We start from the raw sequence: 13,975 nt of genomic DNA on the forward strand, positions 1-13,975 counted from the left end.
GGGTCAATGGAAAGGCAAAAACGCCCTGAGATTGGAAACCGACCAGAGCCACTGTAAGCATCACCGGCAAGAAGATGCAGCGTTAGTGTTAGCGCGAGAAAACACGCTGCTAGAGAGAATAGAATTCTCATATTACCTATGATCTTAGTTGAAACATCATAATGTAAAAAATTATACATAATATGGACGATGTATCTTATTTATAAGTTCTTCCAAATAATAAAAATATCATTACCTAGAAATCAACCCAAAAACAATATGTATTCTTATGTTTGTTTCTTTGTGCAAATGCACGAGTCAAAACGGCAATCTATTATTAACTCTCAATCTGAACATTTGGGGAGAAAAAAAAATGTTATTTTGGCATAACTACCGAAGAAAACTGTGAAAGGCTTAAAAAGTTAAAACGAGTCGGTGACAGCGAAGAAATCTATAATCGGAGAAGTCTTCCTGCTTCCACCTACCGTTCTCCATCCCCCACCAATAAATTAATACCGATACCAATCAGTCTTCCGTCTTCTTTAGACTTCTTCATCTCCTTGGATACCTTCCTTCGTCTCTCTCAAATTCCCGTCTCTCTCACAACCCTCTCACATTACTCTCTGAATCGAAATCGGTGTAGCTATGGCTCCGTTGAAACTCATCGCCGCCCTCCTTGTCTCCTTCTGCGTTCTTCTACCTCTCACTCATGCCGTCAGCAAGGACGTTAGCTACTGCGGTTCGTTTCTCTTTTTTTTTTTTTTTTTTTTTTTTTGATTTTAGTGAGATTCTTTGCTTTCAGATTGAGCTTTCAATTATAATCACAGATTTTCCACTTTTTTTTTTTTTAAGTAAATAATTCGTATTAGCAGCTGTTCAATTCGATTTAGGCTCAACAGATTGTCAGATTATGAAGACCTTTTGGAACTATATGAATTTTACAATTTTGGAAGTATTATGTTTTCCGGTACCTTACAAATTATGATTTGGTTTTGTTTGTTAGAATGATTTTCTGGACTGCGGTTTCTTTGTTCATAGTTGTATTGCTTTTCGGTTTACGAAACTAAAGCGAATTTCTGTTCAGATAAGAATGCTGACTATGCTGTCAAGGTTACGGGACTCGACATAAACCCTTACCCCATCGCCAGAGGCAAGCCTGCCAGCTTCAACATTGCTGCAACTACAGGTTCTATTTGGACTTTGATTTTCTTATTAAGCTCAATTGCTAACTATTTTGAATAGATAGGACAAAAATTGGATGGTATCATGTCGTTTGAAGAATTTCTGGGAGTTTAGTTTTTGACTAGGCTTTTGTGTGTGTGGGCTAACAGGTGAATCAATCACCGGAGGGAAATTGGTGATTGATGTTTCCTACTTTGGGTGGCACATCCACAGTGAGAATCATGACCTTTGCTCGGAAACATCTTGCCCTGTTTCAATTGGTGATTTCGTTGTAGCCCACTCACAAGAATTACCTGGATATACTCCACCTGTAAGTCCTCAATCTTCATAGATGTTTAAGTTCTGAAGTTTTATGTGTGTGTTTGACTACTGAAGAAGCTTTTGAGTTTGATGGTTGGTGTCTCCATCTAGACCAATACAAAGTCCAGTTGATCCTGCCTGCATTTCATGAATATGGTAGTTTTACAGTAACTGTTAGATTGTCATCTTGGAAAGGGAATGAAGAAAGATATGTGTCTTATTGTAACTAATCAAATTAGAAAGGATGATGTTGGCTGTGGTGATGGTCGACTGTAGATGGTTGAAAATGGACTTTAAGCATAAACAGGAAGGAGATGGTGATGGTAATTTAGGTTCTTCATAAATAGAAGTACATTTATCTTTGGAAAAACGAATAGGAGATTGACAATTTGTTCTATGTTGATCCTGGGGTTTTCACCCCTCATGGATTTTGGATGACATGGCTCAGTAGGCAAGCCACACCTGTGGAAAAATGTAGGTGCAGCTTTCACTGTTTTTATATCAAACAGGTGTTTGAAGAATATTGTTACTTACCCAATCTTTTTCTTTTTTCCTTCTTTTGTGTGGAAAGAGGGAATAGAACCAAACAAGGTTGTCATCACTGCTGTGATAGAAATTCTTGTCCCTCCCACTTTCTTGTTCTTCTAGCATCACAATTTCTTTCTCTATGCTTGGGGGATCGCATAGGCAATAAGAGCATCTTTACAGTAGGTCATCAATTGATTTGGACATTGTTTGAAAAGTGTGCTTAGACTTTACATTTCCTAATTGCACCTTAATTTTAGTTTTAGAATGGACCAAGGTAAAAATCTTAGTATATTCCTTGACAAAGAAAATTTTCTTGCACCAAGTTTTGAACTGTACGTGAAGCATGTAGTCTTGTACAAAGTAGCATGTATAGTTAGTAAGCATGTCCACGCAAGTACTGGTGGTTGCATCATGAATAAGGTGTTCGTTAGTACTTTTCCCGCTGATCTTTAGCTGTGCCATTGAGTTTTAGCCTTGGGAATAAAATGATCTTTTGCTCATTGACCATGAGATGCCATTCAACAAAGACAGAAAGAATATACATAAGGCTTTAAGCATGTCTCCAACTAGGGGACGTAAGTTTCTCTTTTTCAATGAAATTTCAGATGAATGTTATTTATAGACTGATTTGGACCACTGGGCCAAGTCTTGGGCTTTCAAACAAGATGTATCTTTTTTACCAACTGTTGCTACTACATCAAGAAAACTCTCAAGTAATTAGGTCTTTTGTTCATATACCTCTCAGCTTTTGGATATTAATTGCCTTTGTTTACTAAACATGAGATCCTGTATAATACATTCTTTGTTTTGGATAAGTGCCTAATTGAATCTAACTGCATTAAAATATGTGCTGCTATTTGCTCATTACACGTCTCTGGGCTATTGTTTTAGTTACCTATGTCCTTAAAAGCAGATCTTGCTTAGTTATCATAACTTAATTTAGAAGTGTTAATAGAATGCTGTTATGAAACTGCTTGCTTTTATTAGGCATTTGTATAATGCAAAATGGCCTGGATGGATAACGATATCAATTGCATAAAACCAGTTGAAAATAGCTCGTGGCTAAAATGTTGAATCTTTTAATACATCAGTCTGCTAGATAAATCAAATTGTTGCTGCTCTATGTTTGATTTGTGTTCCCTGCTTTTGAAATCACTGTGCCATCATCATTGTCACTATCACTATGTCCTCCATCTTAAACATGAGATTCACTAAACCCCATGACACCATGCAGTTATACAATCTTGTGATACTCGTTTGCGTAGTCATCTTTAATTAGTCTTTCTGTTCTGACAAAGTTTCCACGTGCAGGGTTCATATTCTCTTAAGATGAAGATGTATGATGGAAACAAGCAAGAGCTGACATGCATTGCCTTTGATTTTGACATTGGGTTTGCAGCTTCTGTGGCTGATAGTTAAGTGCTTCATATGTGGGTCTTATGGTACATCCGTCACAGCTATACTTCATTGCACGTAACAAAAATCATCTTTGTCACTGTCTGTTCCATGTTTATACTTTTAACTTTGCTGGTATTTTTGTGATGTGTATATTATAAGCAATCCATCTACTTGTTGAGACTATTAAAAGTAATGGAACTGGAATTAGAATATGCATTCTGTCTGGTCATTTCAGTGTTTTTGGTTAAGCACTCCATGTACTTCTCACCGACTCAAATTACTTGTGATATATACGTGTGAATGTGCGATCACTGGATTAGCAGTGAATAATCCAGTGAAGCACTGTTCATGTCATTTTTCATCTTTGTTGGAACATATTCTCTGTTGCCGACAAAACATTCATTGTAAAAAGTGTCCCTTCTAATGAATTATCACAATGAACCATTTTTTTTTCCTTCTTCACCATTTGGAGTTGGCATTATGGTTCCTAACTTCCTATTTAACTGACAATTTGTTCAGTGTTCTTCAGAATAAGTCTCTACCCTCAGGGGGAAAATAAAATGGACCCAATCGAATTACAATGCCTTAATAGTTTAACTGTGATAAATCGGGCGGGAGTAGAACAATACCCATGGTGACGGACTATGTGGCAGCAAAAATCCCAATAGACTCGTTCAGAGTGAAGAGGGGGCTGGACCTGCTGGGTGGGTATGGCTTTGGCCAGGGTATAATTCGTTGGCATTAGTGTGTTCCCTTTTTAGTTTTTTTATGGAAGGTTTTAGATGACGAAATATTCATTGGCAATTCACCAACGAATACTGTTTTAGAAAAATTGTATTCTTTGTTTCAATTTTATGAGAGATTTTTTTTCACCAATCATCAAAAGCCTTCCGAAAAAAGTAATGATATATTTGTCGGCAAAAGTCAGCAGATGAAAAACATCACCAAACTCACCACCGGTGAAGTTTTTGGAACCTTTTTAGGAATATTGGAATGCTTTTATATATATATATATAACCTTGCTCAGGTGCGGATATCCGCACCTAAGCAAAACGTACATAATTCCTATTTTTACCCACTTTCTGATCATATTTTCACATCTTAACCGTTCGGTTTTTAGATCTTAATGTATAAATCATCTCTGCAAAATTTCAGCCAATTATATGATCTTTAAGGCATCCAAAACTGCAATTTACACGAACGAACCGAATCTATCGAACCGGAACCGTTCATGTTTATAATGGTAAATTGCAGTTTTGGATGCCTTAACGATCATCAAATTGGCTGAAAATTTGCAGAAGTGATCTATACATTAGGATCTAAAAACTGAACGGTTAAGATGTGAAAATATGATCGGAAAGTGGGGAAAAACTGGAAATCCGCACCTTTTGCTTAGGATCGTCAAAATGAATAAATAGTGTGAGCCAACCAGTTGCCCCAAAAGTCCAGTGATCTGCACCCTCGCATCCTCGTTTTAGAAGTTTTAGCTTCACACAGCTTTGTATCTTTATAAATTAACAAGCGGGAAATCATGATTCAAAATTTCAAACCCCGGACCTTGAACAACCGAAGCAATGTTACAACCACTGGCAGTTAGAACCCTAAATAATAAATATGTTCGTTGACAGGCTTATTACAACCTAAATTAGTAACAGCTACAGTAGTAATTCTACCAAAAACACAATACAGATAGCTGACATTAGAATCAAGTCTATTTCAATATTACCTGGTTGAGAAAATGTGTGCCTCCAATGTGATATGTATAGCTAGCTAGCTTACCCTTAAACTGCATATATAGAAGCCGCCAGTCACGGTGGCCCATCATTCACAAGTGGGCGAGCTTCATGATTATGCTTTCTATAGGTACCACCATCACTAAAGGTCCCCCATTCACTATACCCACAAAGTCATGATCCCTTCTTCTACGATGGATTCCATACTCGACATGGTGTGGGGTGGTTCAATACCGAATTGCAATGAACTTATCGATAAAACTTGTCCTCATCACGCAACCAGTTTGCAATGAAAACGATGTCCAAGAGTATGTTTGCTTATCCATTGAACCCCTACAATGCCAAACACTTCCATAAAATGCTAACAGGATAGTAGTTGCTTTGCACCATCTTCTTTGGGATATGCCAACTGCGTACTGCTAGAATCACACAATTTGTGTAGGGTATTGAGATCAGGTGCATGATGGTTGCGGGTACCAAATGTTTCAATCACTTTAATCCTTAGTTGTTATCTCGAGGGTACCTTCCAACTGATAAAAGAGGAAATGGAAAGCTGCTTTTGCTCACCCTAGACTCAATTATGGTCAAAATGGCACCACCTTTGTCTCCCCGGAATTAGCTCTTGTCCTGTAATACTTACCATTACCAAATTACATTCTGCTACCTAGTGTTAGTACTCTCCTGGACTAATCATGAAGGGGGAATTCAGACATTTCACTCTTAAACCATGATTAGCATTTGGTAAAATGTCGTAGACAGTTCAGTCCCCACCTAAACCTCTAAAAAGCATCCAAAATCGGTTTCTTTTTCCAGTGTCTGCTTTTGAACCACTGGAAACCAAAAGGAAAATGTCATCAAACTATGGACCTCCAATCTCCTCAGTAGTCATTTTCACGAAACATACTCCTCTTCCTTTCTCTCCCACCTCTTTTATGTCAAGGTGATCACATGCCACATTCCATTACCTAAACACAGTGAGACATGAGAGGAATGAGGGGAAAATTTCTCAAGACATTGAAGTCCATCCCAACAATTAGTTCTTTCAGACATGGCCTGGTTTTTCAGCTAAACCCCACAGAAAAGATTTCCATTCGGAAGAATCACAGTTTCTCCGCTGAGCTTGTAGTTAAGGAAGCACTCAAGGATGAAGATAAAGAATTGGGGTTCAATGTTGGCGACAATGAGAGTGTTACGCCACCATTTTTAGATTTTGAGGAAGAAACAGACGAGGAAGAAAACCTTCCATCTTTGTTAGATTTCGAAGAGAAATGTCCACCCGGGGGAGGCGACTCTGTCATTCTTTACACAACAAGCTTGACAGGTATCAGAAAAACATTTGAGGACTGCAAGGCAATCCGATTTCTGCTTGAAAGTTTCAAGGTAACGGTGCAAGAGAGGGACGTTTCGATGCACATGGAGTTCAGGGAAGAGTTGTGGAAGATGTTTGATAGTAAAGTGATCCCTCCGAGGCTTTTCATCAAGGGGAGGTACATTGGAGGAGCTGATGAAGTAGTAGTGCTTCATGAGCAAGGAAAACTGAAGAAGCTCTTAGAAGGAATCCCACAAGACCTGTCTGATTCACCATGTAGCGGCTGTGCCAACATGCGATTTGTTGTGTGCTTCAATTGCAATGGAAGTCGAAAGGTGTTTACAGACAGTGATCATGAAAATGATGAACTGCACGTTAAATGTGCAAAGTGTAACGAAAATGGTCTGATCAGGTGCTCCATCTGCTGCTGAGTAGTTCAACTAGTTTTTATGTTGTAACTTTTCAAGTTGTTAAATGCTTAGTAATTGTACGATGCATTAGTATGTCTGAAATACTAACAACTTGACGTTGTAGAATTTCAGTTGTAGGAATCTAATATGTATAGGAGAATTAATGTTATTGTTGTGCCACAACATAATCAATGATTCCGATTAACATTCTTCCAAAATAACATGTGAAAATATTATCTTGTTATACATAGTTGTCTTTGTGAAAGAGCGTTAATTAATTTGAATACATTATTATTGGTTTATGCTCTAACAGTATAGCTTTGGAAGTCGAGTAGTTATCCAAAAGGAATCATGGACCAAGGTTTTAATGTATCCCTCATTTCCATCCACTTTGAAGCTAAGAGAACTAGAAACCGCTAGCTTCAGGCAGAAATAAGTGGATTTAAGAGGTTTGGGAGATGCTAACTTCTGCTCAGGTATGTGCAGGTAGATGAGAGTTCTTCTTACCTTCAGATACCAAATTCGAAATGATGGGCTAGGGAAGACCATGCACATGGCTCGTCCTAATACTTGGATAGAAGTCACTGATTGATATTGAAAGGTTATATGTACTAAAAGAGGTGTGGGGCTAATGATGAAGCATTCACGCCAACAACTTTATGCTAAAGTGCCGAGGCATCTTTCTCCATGTTCTAATCTTGTTGTATATATATCCGTCACTTAAACCAGGAGATTGAGCTCAGATTAGTACATGATAAACACTAAGATTCATGAATGAAAAACATCCCAGATCATGCTTGTATACAAATCATACTATATGATACGAATTAGGCTAGTAGCATACTACTGCTTGCTAATTGGGACTCAAGATTCAGGACTGAACTTTAATTACTGTCATATCTAAACTGACATGCATTGTCAATTGTTAATTATGAATTACTAGTAAGGTCTGCTTTAGATTCACACGTTACAAGAACGCAGAACATAATTGAATAGAAAGGTGATTTCAAATGCACCCAACATCCTGTGATTTGATTCAGATAACCCTCGTTGGTGTATAGAACCTTATGGATACACAAGGCATATGAAGAAGAGGAGTTCTGGGCCTCTGTTTGAGATCAACAAAATCAGGCTGGCCCCAATCTCTGCCTATAAAAATTTCCAAGCCCAAACATCGATGACAATTCTAGCTATTATTACGTAAACCTTATGCTAATGTCTAATGATGACTAGTAGCTCTAGTGGTGAATAAAATTTACCGTTACATTTAGTTTCTCGACTTTGAATCTCCCTATCATATGATTGCCGATTGTCAACAAAAGCTCGCTTATGTAGTTGCTCACTGATGGACAATGAAAGATGGCGATGGAGTAATCCAAATCAAATCCTTCCATACTATATTACTTTAATGCAGGAATCCTGTGATGAATTAATTGAGATATTTAAAAGTGACTCCATCCTATCCATCATGATCATGGTTCTTAACTTTTTCTTAATTGTTGCATTCAAGTTGCTGGATTTGTGTTGTTTGTCTTGGCCTTTGACAATTCTTGGATGATGCAGGCTCATGTATGCACACTACAAATCCCCTTTGAGAAGGTCAAAAAGTTAACATTGTTTGGTTTATAATCCCTCATCACCATCATTGCCTCAAGAAGAAGATTAATATAAGGAAAAAAGAAAGGAGAAACTGCAGTTGTAAACAATAATGAAGGTGGTTTGATGCCATCAATTTTGGAAATTTGGCAAGTAAAGAAAATATATAGAATTGGATCAAATGATTTCCTCAAAATCATTGAATCTGTATATTTTTTGTTGTGAAATCATTTAATCTTTTATCAGGATAACGTTTTTTGCTAGATTATACAAAATATAATGTTGTTAAACTATCAATCTAGATCTCACAAACTAACCACTTGATCAATGATTCATATTAACAGCATATGATAATTTTATCTTTTCGATTGAGAAGCAATTATTAGATGATATGCATGTTGCAAGACTGTTATTTCCCACATTTAAACGTAAGTCCTCTTGATCAGTAAGTCGTATCACGTATGGACAAAAGTGTTCATATTCCATCATCATCATTTCTTCTGAATTATAATAACTTCGTGTTTCAGCCACGTGTCTGGGTAATATGGACATGAGGCAAACTTGGAATCACGACAGAAACCAGTACCTACAGGCTGTTAAGAGGTAGGTATATTCAGAACGTGCTCTACAGGGCCAAAGATACCAAAGAAAACCCTACCTCTAATTGTGTTCCGTTTTTTTTGGTGTGTGTTACTGTGTGGGAAGATTATGTTATTGTTATTTGGGTAGTGCTGTAGTGGTGGAAAACATTCCAGGCTTCAACTTTTCCTCCAAAACAGTGTGCATGTCTAGAGAATCTTATGTCATCGAAGACCAAACTTGACAGTTCTCTTCATCCTTTTGTTTTCATTGTTTTCCCTCGAGGCAAAAAAGATGAATATCCATCTTTACAGCTAAAAAGATAGAGCAAATTGAGAGAGGAATAACTGGCATCAATGACCAGAATCCTATACAAAAGCCAATCAATGAAAACAGAATCCTATACAGAATCCTATACAAAAGCCAATCAGATTCCCCCTGTCAATGTTAACAGTGGCCGGAAGAAAACGTTTGGGAAATTGGAATCAGAAAGTAGCTGCAGAATAACAGGATTTTCCATACAAGAGTGCAAAAGTTAAAAGGCCAAAATCAAAAGAAAATTTTGAGACTCGAAAAAGCGTATGATAACACACTAGTAAGAAGTCAGAGCTGAGTAGTCTGAAAGAGAGATTACAGAGTCATGTACAGAATACACATTTACCAGAGAGATTAGGCTACTTAAAAGCAATGCCACATCAAATTAGGTAAACAAACATAAAATTCAACTGCGGAAACATACACTTTGATTTCCAGCCTATCTTAGAACGGACACGAGCTCACCTCTCTCCCATGGTACTCAAAAAAATTGAGTACTTTCCTATTTGTTAATCCCAGTTCCCATTAGAGACACTCAGTTGAGAAAAGATAAAAAAGAAAAGAACGTTAGAGTAATCACACTTCCTAAAATTTACACTCTTATTCAGCAACAACCTCTGCCGTAAAAAGTTGGAGACTTTGTGACGCATCTGTGGTTACTTCTGCCGGTGGACTAGTAGTAGGCAGCAGTTTCGAGAACTGGGTAAAATTGAATTCAATCTGTAAACGTTGATGAACAAGTGTGGATGACATTAGTCCTTTCTTGATATCAGCCTGCAATTCCCTTATTGGAATAGCAGCCAGAAAGCTCTTTATGTACTCTTTGCAGGCCTCCTTCCCTCGACACACGACCTCCTCTTCCTCCTTCTGCTCCTCTGGATTGGTTACCTCTGCCTCCACTATAGACCCCTCCTCTTTCCCATTGACCGACTGCATTTGCTGGTTCTTGGGTTCACCAGCTCCTGCCACAATTGGCTGATCACCGGCTGTTTTATCATCAGATGACTGTGCAACATTTTGCTTTTTGTAAATTGTCGTGTTGCTGTCAAATTTAAGAATATAGGCCTGGTCACATCCTTCATAGAGCCTCTCCCCTAATGTATCAATGATGTAGTAAGCTTCTGGTTCAACCTTGAGGATGAAGAAATGGTCATTCCAACTAACAATATAAACTTGAGGTTCCCCATTGCTTGAACATTCGGATGCAGCACGGCTAATCTCATCCCAAATGTTATCAAAGGACAATGCACCATGTAGAAAATCAAATCGTCCCTCGTCCACCCCCTCAGGATGGAAAAACCCAATGATAGATTTCCCCGGAACTACAGAAAGAGGACGTATTTTGGCTTGGAGGACCGTTTCAAGATCAAAGTGCTTATCTGGGAATCTCTCCATATATGTCTCATTTTCACAAAGATTCCTCCACTCTAACGATCCTTCTCGAATCAGACTATCAAACTGGGACTTTATGGGCATGAGGTCAGGGTTATTCTGAAACCAATCCGCAATCACTGCAACAAGAGCCGTACATGCACTCTCACCCGCTGCCCGCTCACTCCGCTGATCAATAGAAGCAAAGAAGATCTGTGTTTGAAGCTTCATGTGTCCATCACGGTTCGTCACTTCCTTGTTCTCCCAACAGCCTATGGCGAAATTATCATCCCCAAATTCTGAAACTGATGACCGATTAGCAGATGAATCCTCCTCTGTCTTCTGCCACTGAGAAAATAATTACCATTATTAGTAAAAGAACGTAAACAACTGGATTAATGAAAAATAGTGGATGGCGACTAATAAGATGCTAATATAATCATCACATCATATGTCAAGTACTTTAGCTAGGGTGAAACACTTTACAATGGAGGTTGACCAGGGATAAACAACTTTTTGTCTAGATTCAACCACCTCCATTATTTTACCAGAAATCCGGAACAAATAAAAAGCTTGGCCAAATGCTTACACATGGGAAAACGTTAGGAGAGAACTTCCCAAATAGACAAGGAATCTAAATTAACAATGGAAACATGAGTCAATAAACAAACTTATGAATCAAGCTGCTACGAACAATGAGCCTTATACTAAAGAAGGATGGTAAATCATAATCATAACCTAATCAAACCATCATAAAGAGCTATCAGTACAGGATCTTACCCCGAGAGATAGACATTCATCAGAGCTAAGCTGCCGACGATCAAAATCAATGTCATCACCACCTTCTTCACCATAAGCCTTCTTTAACAATGGTTCTCCTTTAGCTTTAGGAGACCGAATGAAGCTCAGCTTTCTCTTCCTCCAAGGTAGTAAGCCCCGCTTTGAACTAGCAGATGGCTCAGAGACTGATACAGATGAGTCCTCAGCCTGTGAGCACCCCACATCTGATTTGCGATTGCTGTAATAAACCCAATCCTCACCTTCGCCATTGATTCTCATATTGGAGTATATTGTTCTTCCAGCATAATTTGCATGGGCCAGTGTGCCATAACTGAATGACTTCCTGACACTGGAATCATCTTTGACATCATCTGATTCACCTTCTTCACAATCGTCAAGTGAATCAGAGTCAAACGGATAGTTGTACTCACCATCCTCACTTCTGGCAGAGCACCTACCTTCACTGCCGTCCTCTTCACGGCACGGTTTTTTCGCTTTTCTGGTGGACACATACTCGGTAAAAATCTTTACTTTCCTAAGACCGGCTTTAAGAGCAGAAAGCTCATCCTTTTCTGCAGATACAGTTTCTCTTGATTGGGCTGGTGATGGAGCAGGAATAATTGATCCCTGCACCGGCTCTGTCATTTCGTGCGCCGTTCTCAATTCCAATAAGCCAAGCGATATCTGAAAATTTGAAAGAAAAAAAATATACTTGAGATCTATTACTGATAAGCGAATCATAAATAACTAAAGAAACAAGAAAGAACTCAAAACTAACGGGTAGGAACATACACAAAGTGAGGGACAGGGCTCAGCAGCACCGCCAGATGTGGTGAGGGGAATGTTCAACTGAAGCTCATTTTCTTCAGCTGCGGCAACAAATTCAGCAAGGTTCACCGATGCTGTTCCCACAACAGGAGCTTTAATTTTTGGCCCTTGATTCAGACCCTGGATTAAAAATGCACCTTAGTTCTCTATTGCAGTTGACCAAAGTTACTTGAAATGAAATCGAAAACATGTGACATAAACCAGGAGAACTTGAGGAACACCCTAATCCCATATATATTCAACAACCAAATCATATAAAATCCATCTAAACCCTGGTGTACAATTTGCAGCTGTTACAACCAAAGAATGTGTAAGGACAGAAAAATATGCATAAACTTGTAAACTTGGGATTCAAAAAACCCCTTAGCAGAAGCAACCCAGAAGAAACTCTACAGTTACCCTGGTCAATACTCCACCGGTCAATCACCCAAAAAAGTCCAATCTCCAAAAAAACTTGACCAAGTTTTAAAACGCCATCCACCATATTCAACCCTTTATTATACAGAAATATCAAATTCAAAAGAGAGACTGTGTGCGACGAAGTCAAATAAGTACTGTAGCCAGAAGAGAAATTAACCCTTGCAGGAACAGACAATAAATTTATCAAAATCAGGTATCTAATTTCAAGCCTATATCCAGAACAATTCTCTAAAAAAAAAAAAAAATCATCTCAGCTTTTAATAGATTTTGTCAGGTACCCACCTACAAAAATTTTACAGTTCCATCAAGATTTCCCTAATTCAAACCCGAAAACAATAAATTAAACCCAAGCAAAACAACAACAATCCACATCCCATCAAACCCAGTTCACCAATAACATCAACCTCCAACAAAAAAAAAAAAAAAAGACTAAAAATTTTCACCAGAATTGACGACCCAGAATCAAATTGAATCAAAAAAGAAGAAGAAGAAGAAGAAGCAAAGCAAAAAAACCGAGACTTACATCAAACACAGTGAAGGCGATCTCCCAAGGATGAAACACATTGTCCTTGTACGAATTAAAAGCGCAAGCGCTGTGAAACTCCTCGTCCCACTGAACGACGCCGTCTTGACCCGCCTCCACCTCCTTCGTAAAGTTCCTCTTCACCACCGCCCGCCGTAGCGAGCTCAGGGGCCCCACTCTCCCCCTACTGGTCCCCTTCCACCTAACCTCAACGGTCAGCTTACTCTCACCGGAATCCTCCTCCTCCTCCTCCCGCACCGGATCCCACCCCTCCAGCCGCCGCACCACCAGCCTCACCTCGTACTTCCTCGTATTCAGCGGCGGCCACGGCCGCCACTTCATCATCTTCACCACCATTCCGATTCAATTGAATCAAATCAGAGGAAACCCAAATTTGGTCTAAAGATTTGGTTTTGATTTGAGAAAGAAGGCCGTTATTTTGGGTATTTAGAGAGAGAGAGTGTTGGGTGTGGGTTTTAGAGAGAGAAAGGGTTGAATATTGCGGTGTTTATTAGGTTCGTAATTTGTATTTGTATGGTGTTTGCCGTCTTGGGTCTACTCTTGCGTGGTTGTTTATCTTAACTCGGGTTAAAATTTACCGCCTCGGGTTAAGCCTTTTTTTTTTTTGTTTCTATTAGCGGGGATTACCGTGTGCACGAAAGGGACGTTGTATAGGGTCTCACCTGGGTTGGGGCTTTTTCTATTGGGATGTTAGGTTAGTTTT

The 13,975-nt window shown here is 38.8% G+C and overlaps 3 protein-coding genes across 4 annotated transcripts; 2 read left to right on the forward strand and 1 right to left on the reverse strand.

Moving 5' to 3' along the window:
* The first annotated feature begins 461 nt into the window (after window positions 1-461).
* Window positions 462-3,643, forward strand: LOC112192922 (putative phosphatidylglycerol/phosphatidylinositol transfer protein DDB_G0282179). Its single transcript, XM_024332863.2, has 4 exons — window positions 462-718; window positions 1,064-1,165; window positions 1,311-1,471; window positions 3,301-3,643. The coding sequence occupies exons 1-4, from the start codon at window positions 625-627 to the stop codon at window positions 3,406-3,408; spliced, it is 465 nt and encodes a 154-aa protein (XP_024188631.1). The 5' UTR covers window positions 462-624; the 3' UTR covers window positions 3,409-3,643.
* A 2,124-nt stretch (window positions 3,644-5,767) lies between these two features.
* LOC112193639 (uncharacterized protein At5g39865) lies at window positions 5,768-7,522 on the forward strand. 2 transcript variants are annotated; one of them, XM_040516645.1, is made up of 2 exons: window positions 5,768-6,841; window positions 7,316-7,522. In XM_040516645.1, exons 1-2 carry the CDS (start codon window positions 6,102-6,104, stop codon window positions 7,368-7,370), a joined length of 795 nt encoding a protein of 264 aa, XP_040372579.1. In that variant the 5' UTR covers window positions 5,768-6,101; the 3' UTR covers window positions 7,371-7,522. The 2 variants fall into 2 exon arrangements, with proteins under 2 accessions (XP_040372579.1, XP_040372578.1); XM_040516644.1 differs by having other exon boundaries at window positions 5,809-6,841; window positions 7,326-7,344.
* Window positions 7,523-9,594: 2,072 nt separating this feature from the next.
* On the reverse strand, window positions 9,595-13,767 carry LOC112192268. Its single transcript, XM_024331924.2, has 4 exons — window positions 13,252-13,767; window positions 12,273-12,428; window positions 11,481-12,164; window positions 9,595-11,048 (listed from the first exon to the last, which is right to left on the reverse strand). Exons 1-4 carry the CDS (start codon window positions 13,606-13,608, stop codon window positions 9,930-9,932), a joined length of 2,316 nt encoding a protein of 771 aa, XP_024187692.1. The 5' UTR covers window positions 13,609-13,767; the 3' UTR covers window positions 9,595-9,929.
* Window positions 13,768-13,975: the final 208 nt, after the last annotated feature.

Source organism: Rosa chinensis, chromosome 3 (genome assembly GCF_002994745.2).
Source record: "Rosa chinensis cultivar Old Blush chromosome 3, RchiOBHm-V2, whole genome shotgun sequence".
In the NCBI taxonomy this organism is placed as follows: domain Eukaryota; kingdom Viridiplantae; phylum Streptophyta; class Magnoliopsida; order Rosales; family Rosaceae; genus Rosa; species Rosa chinensis.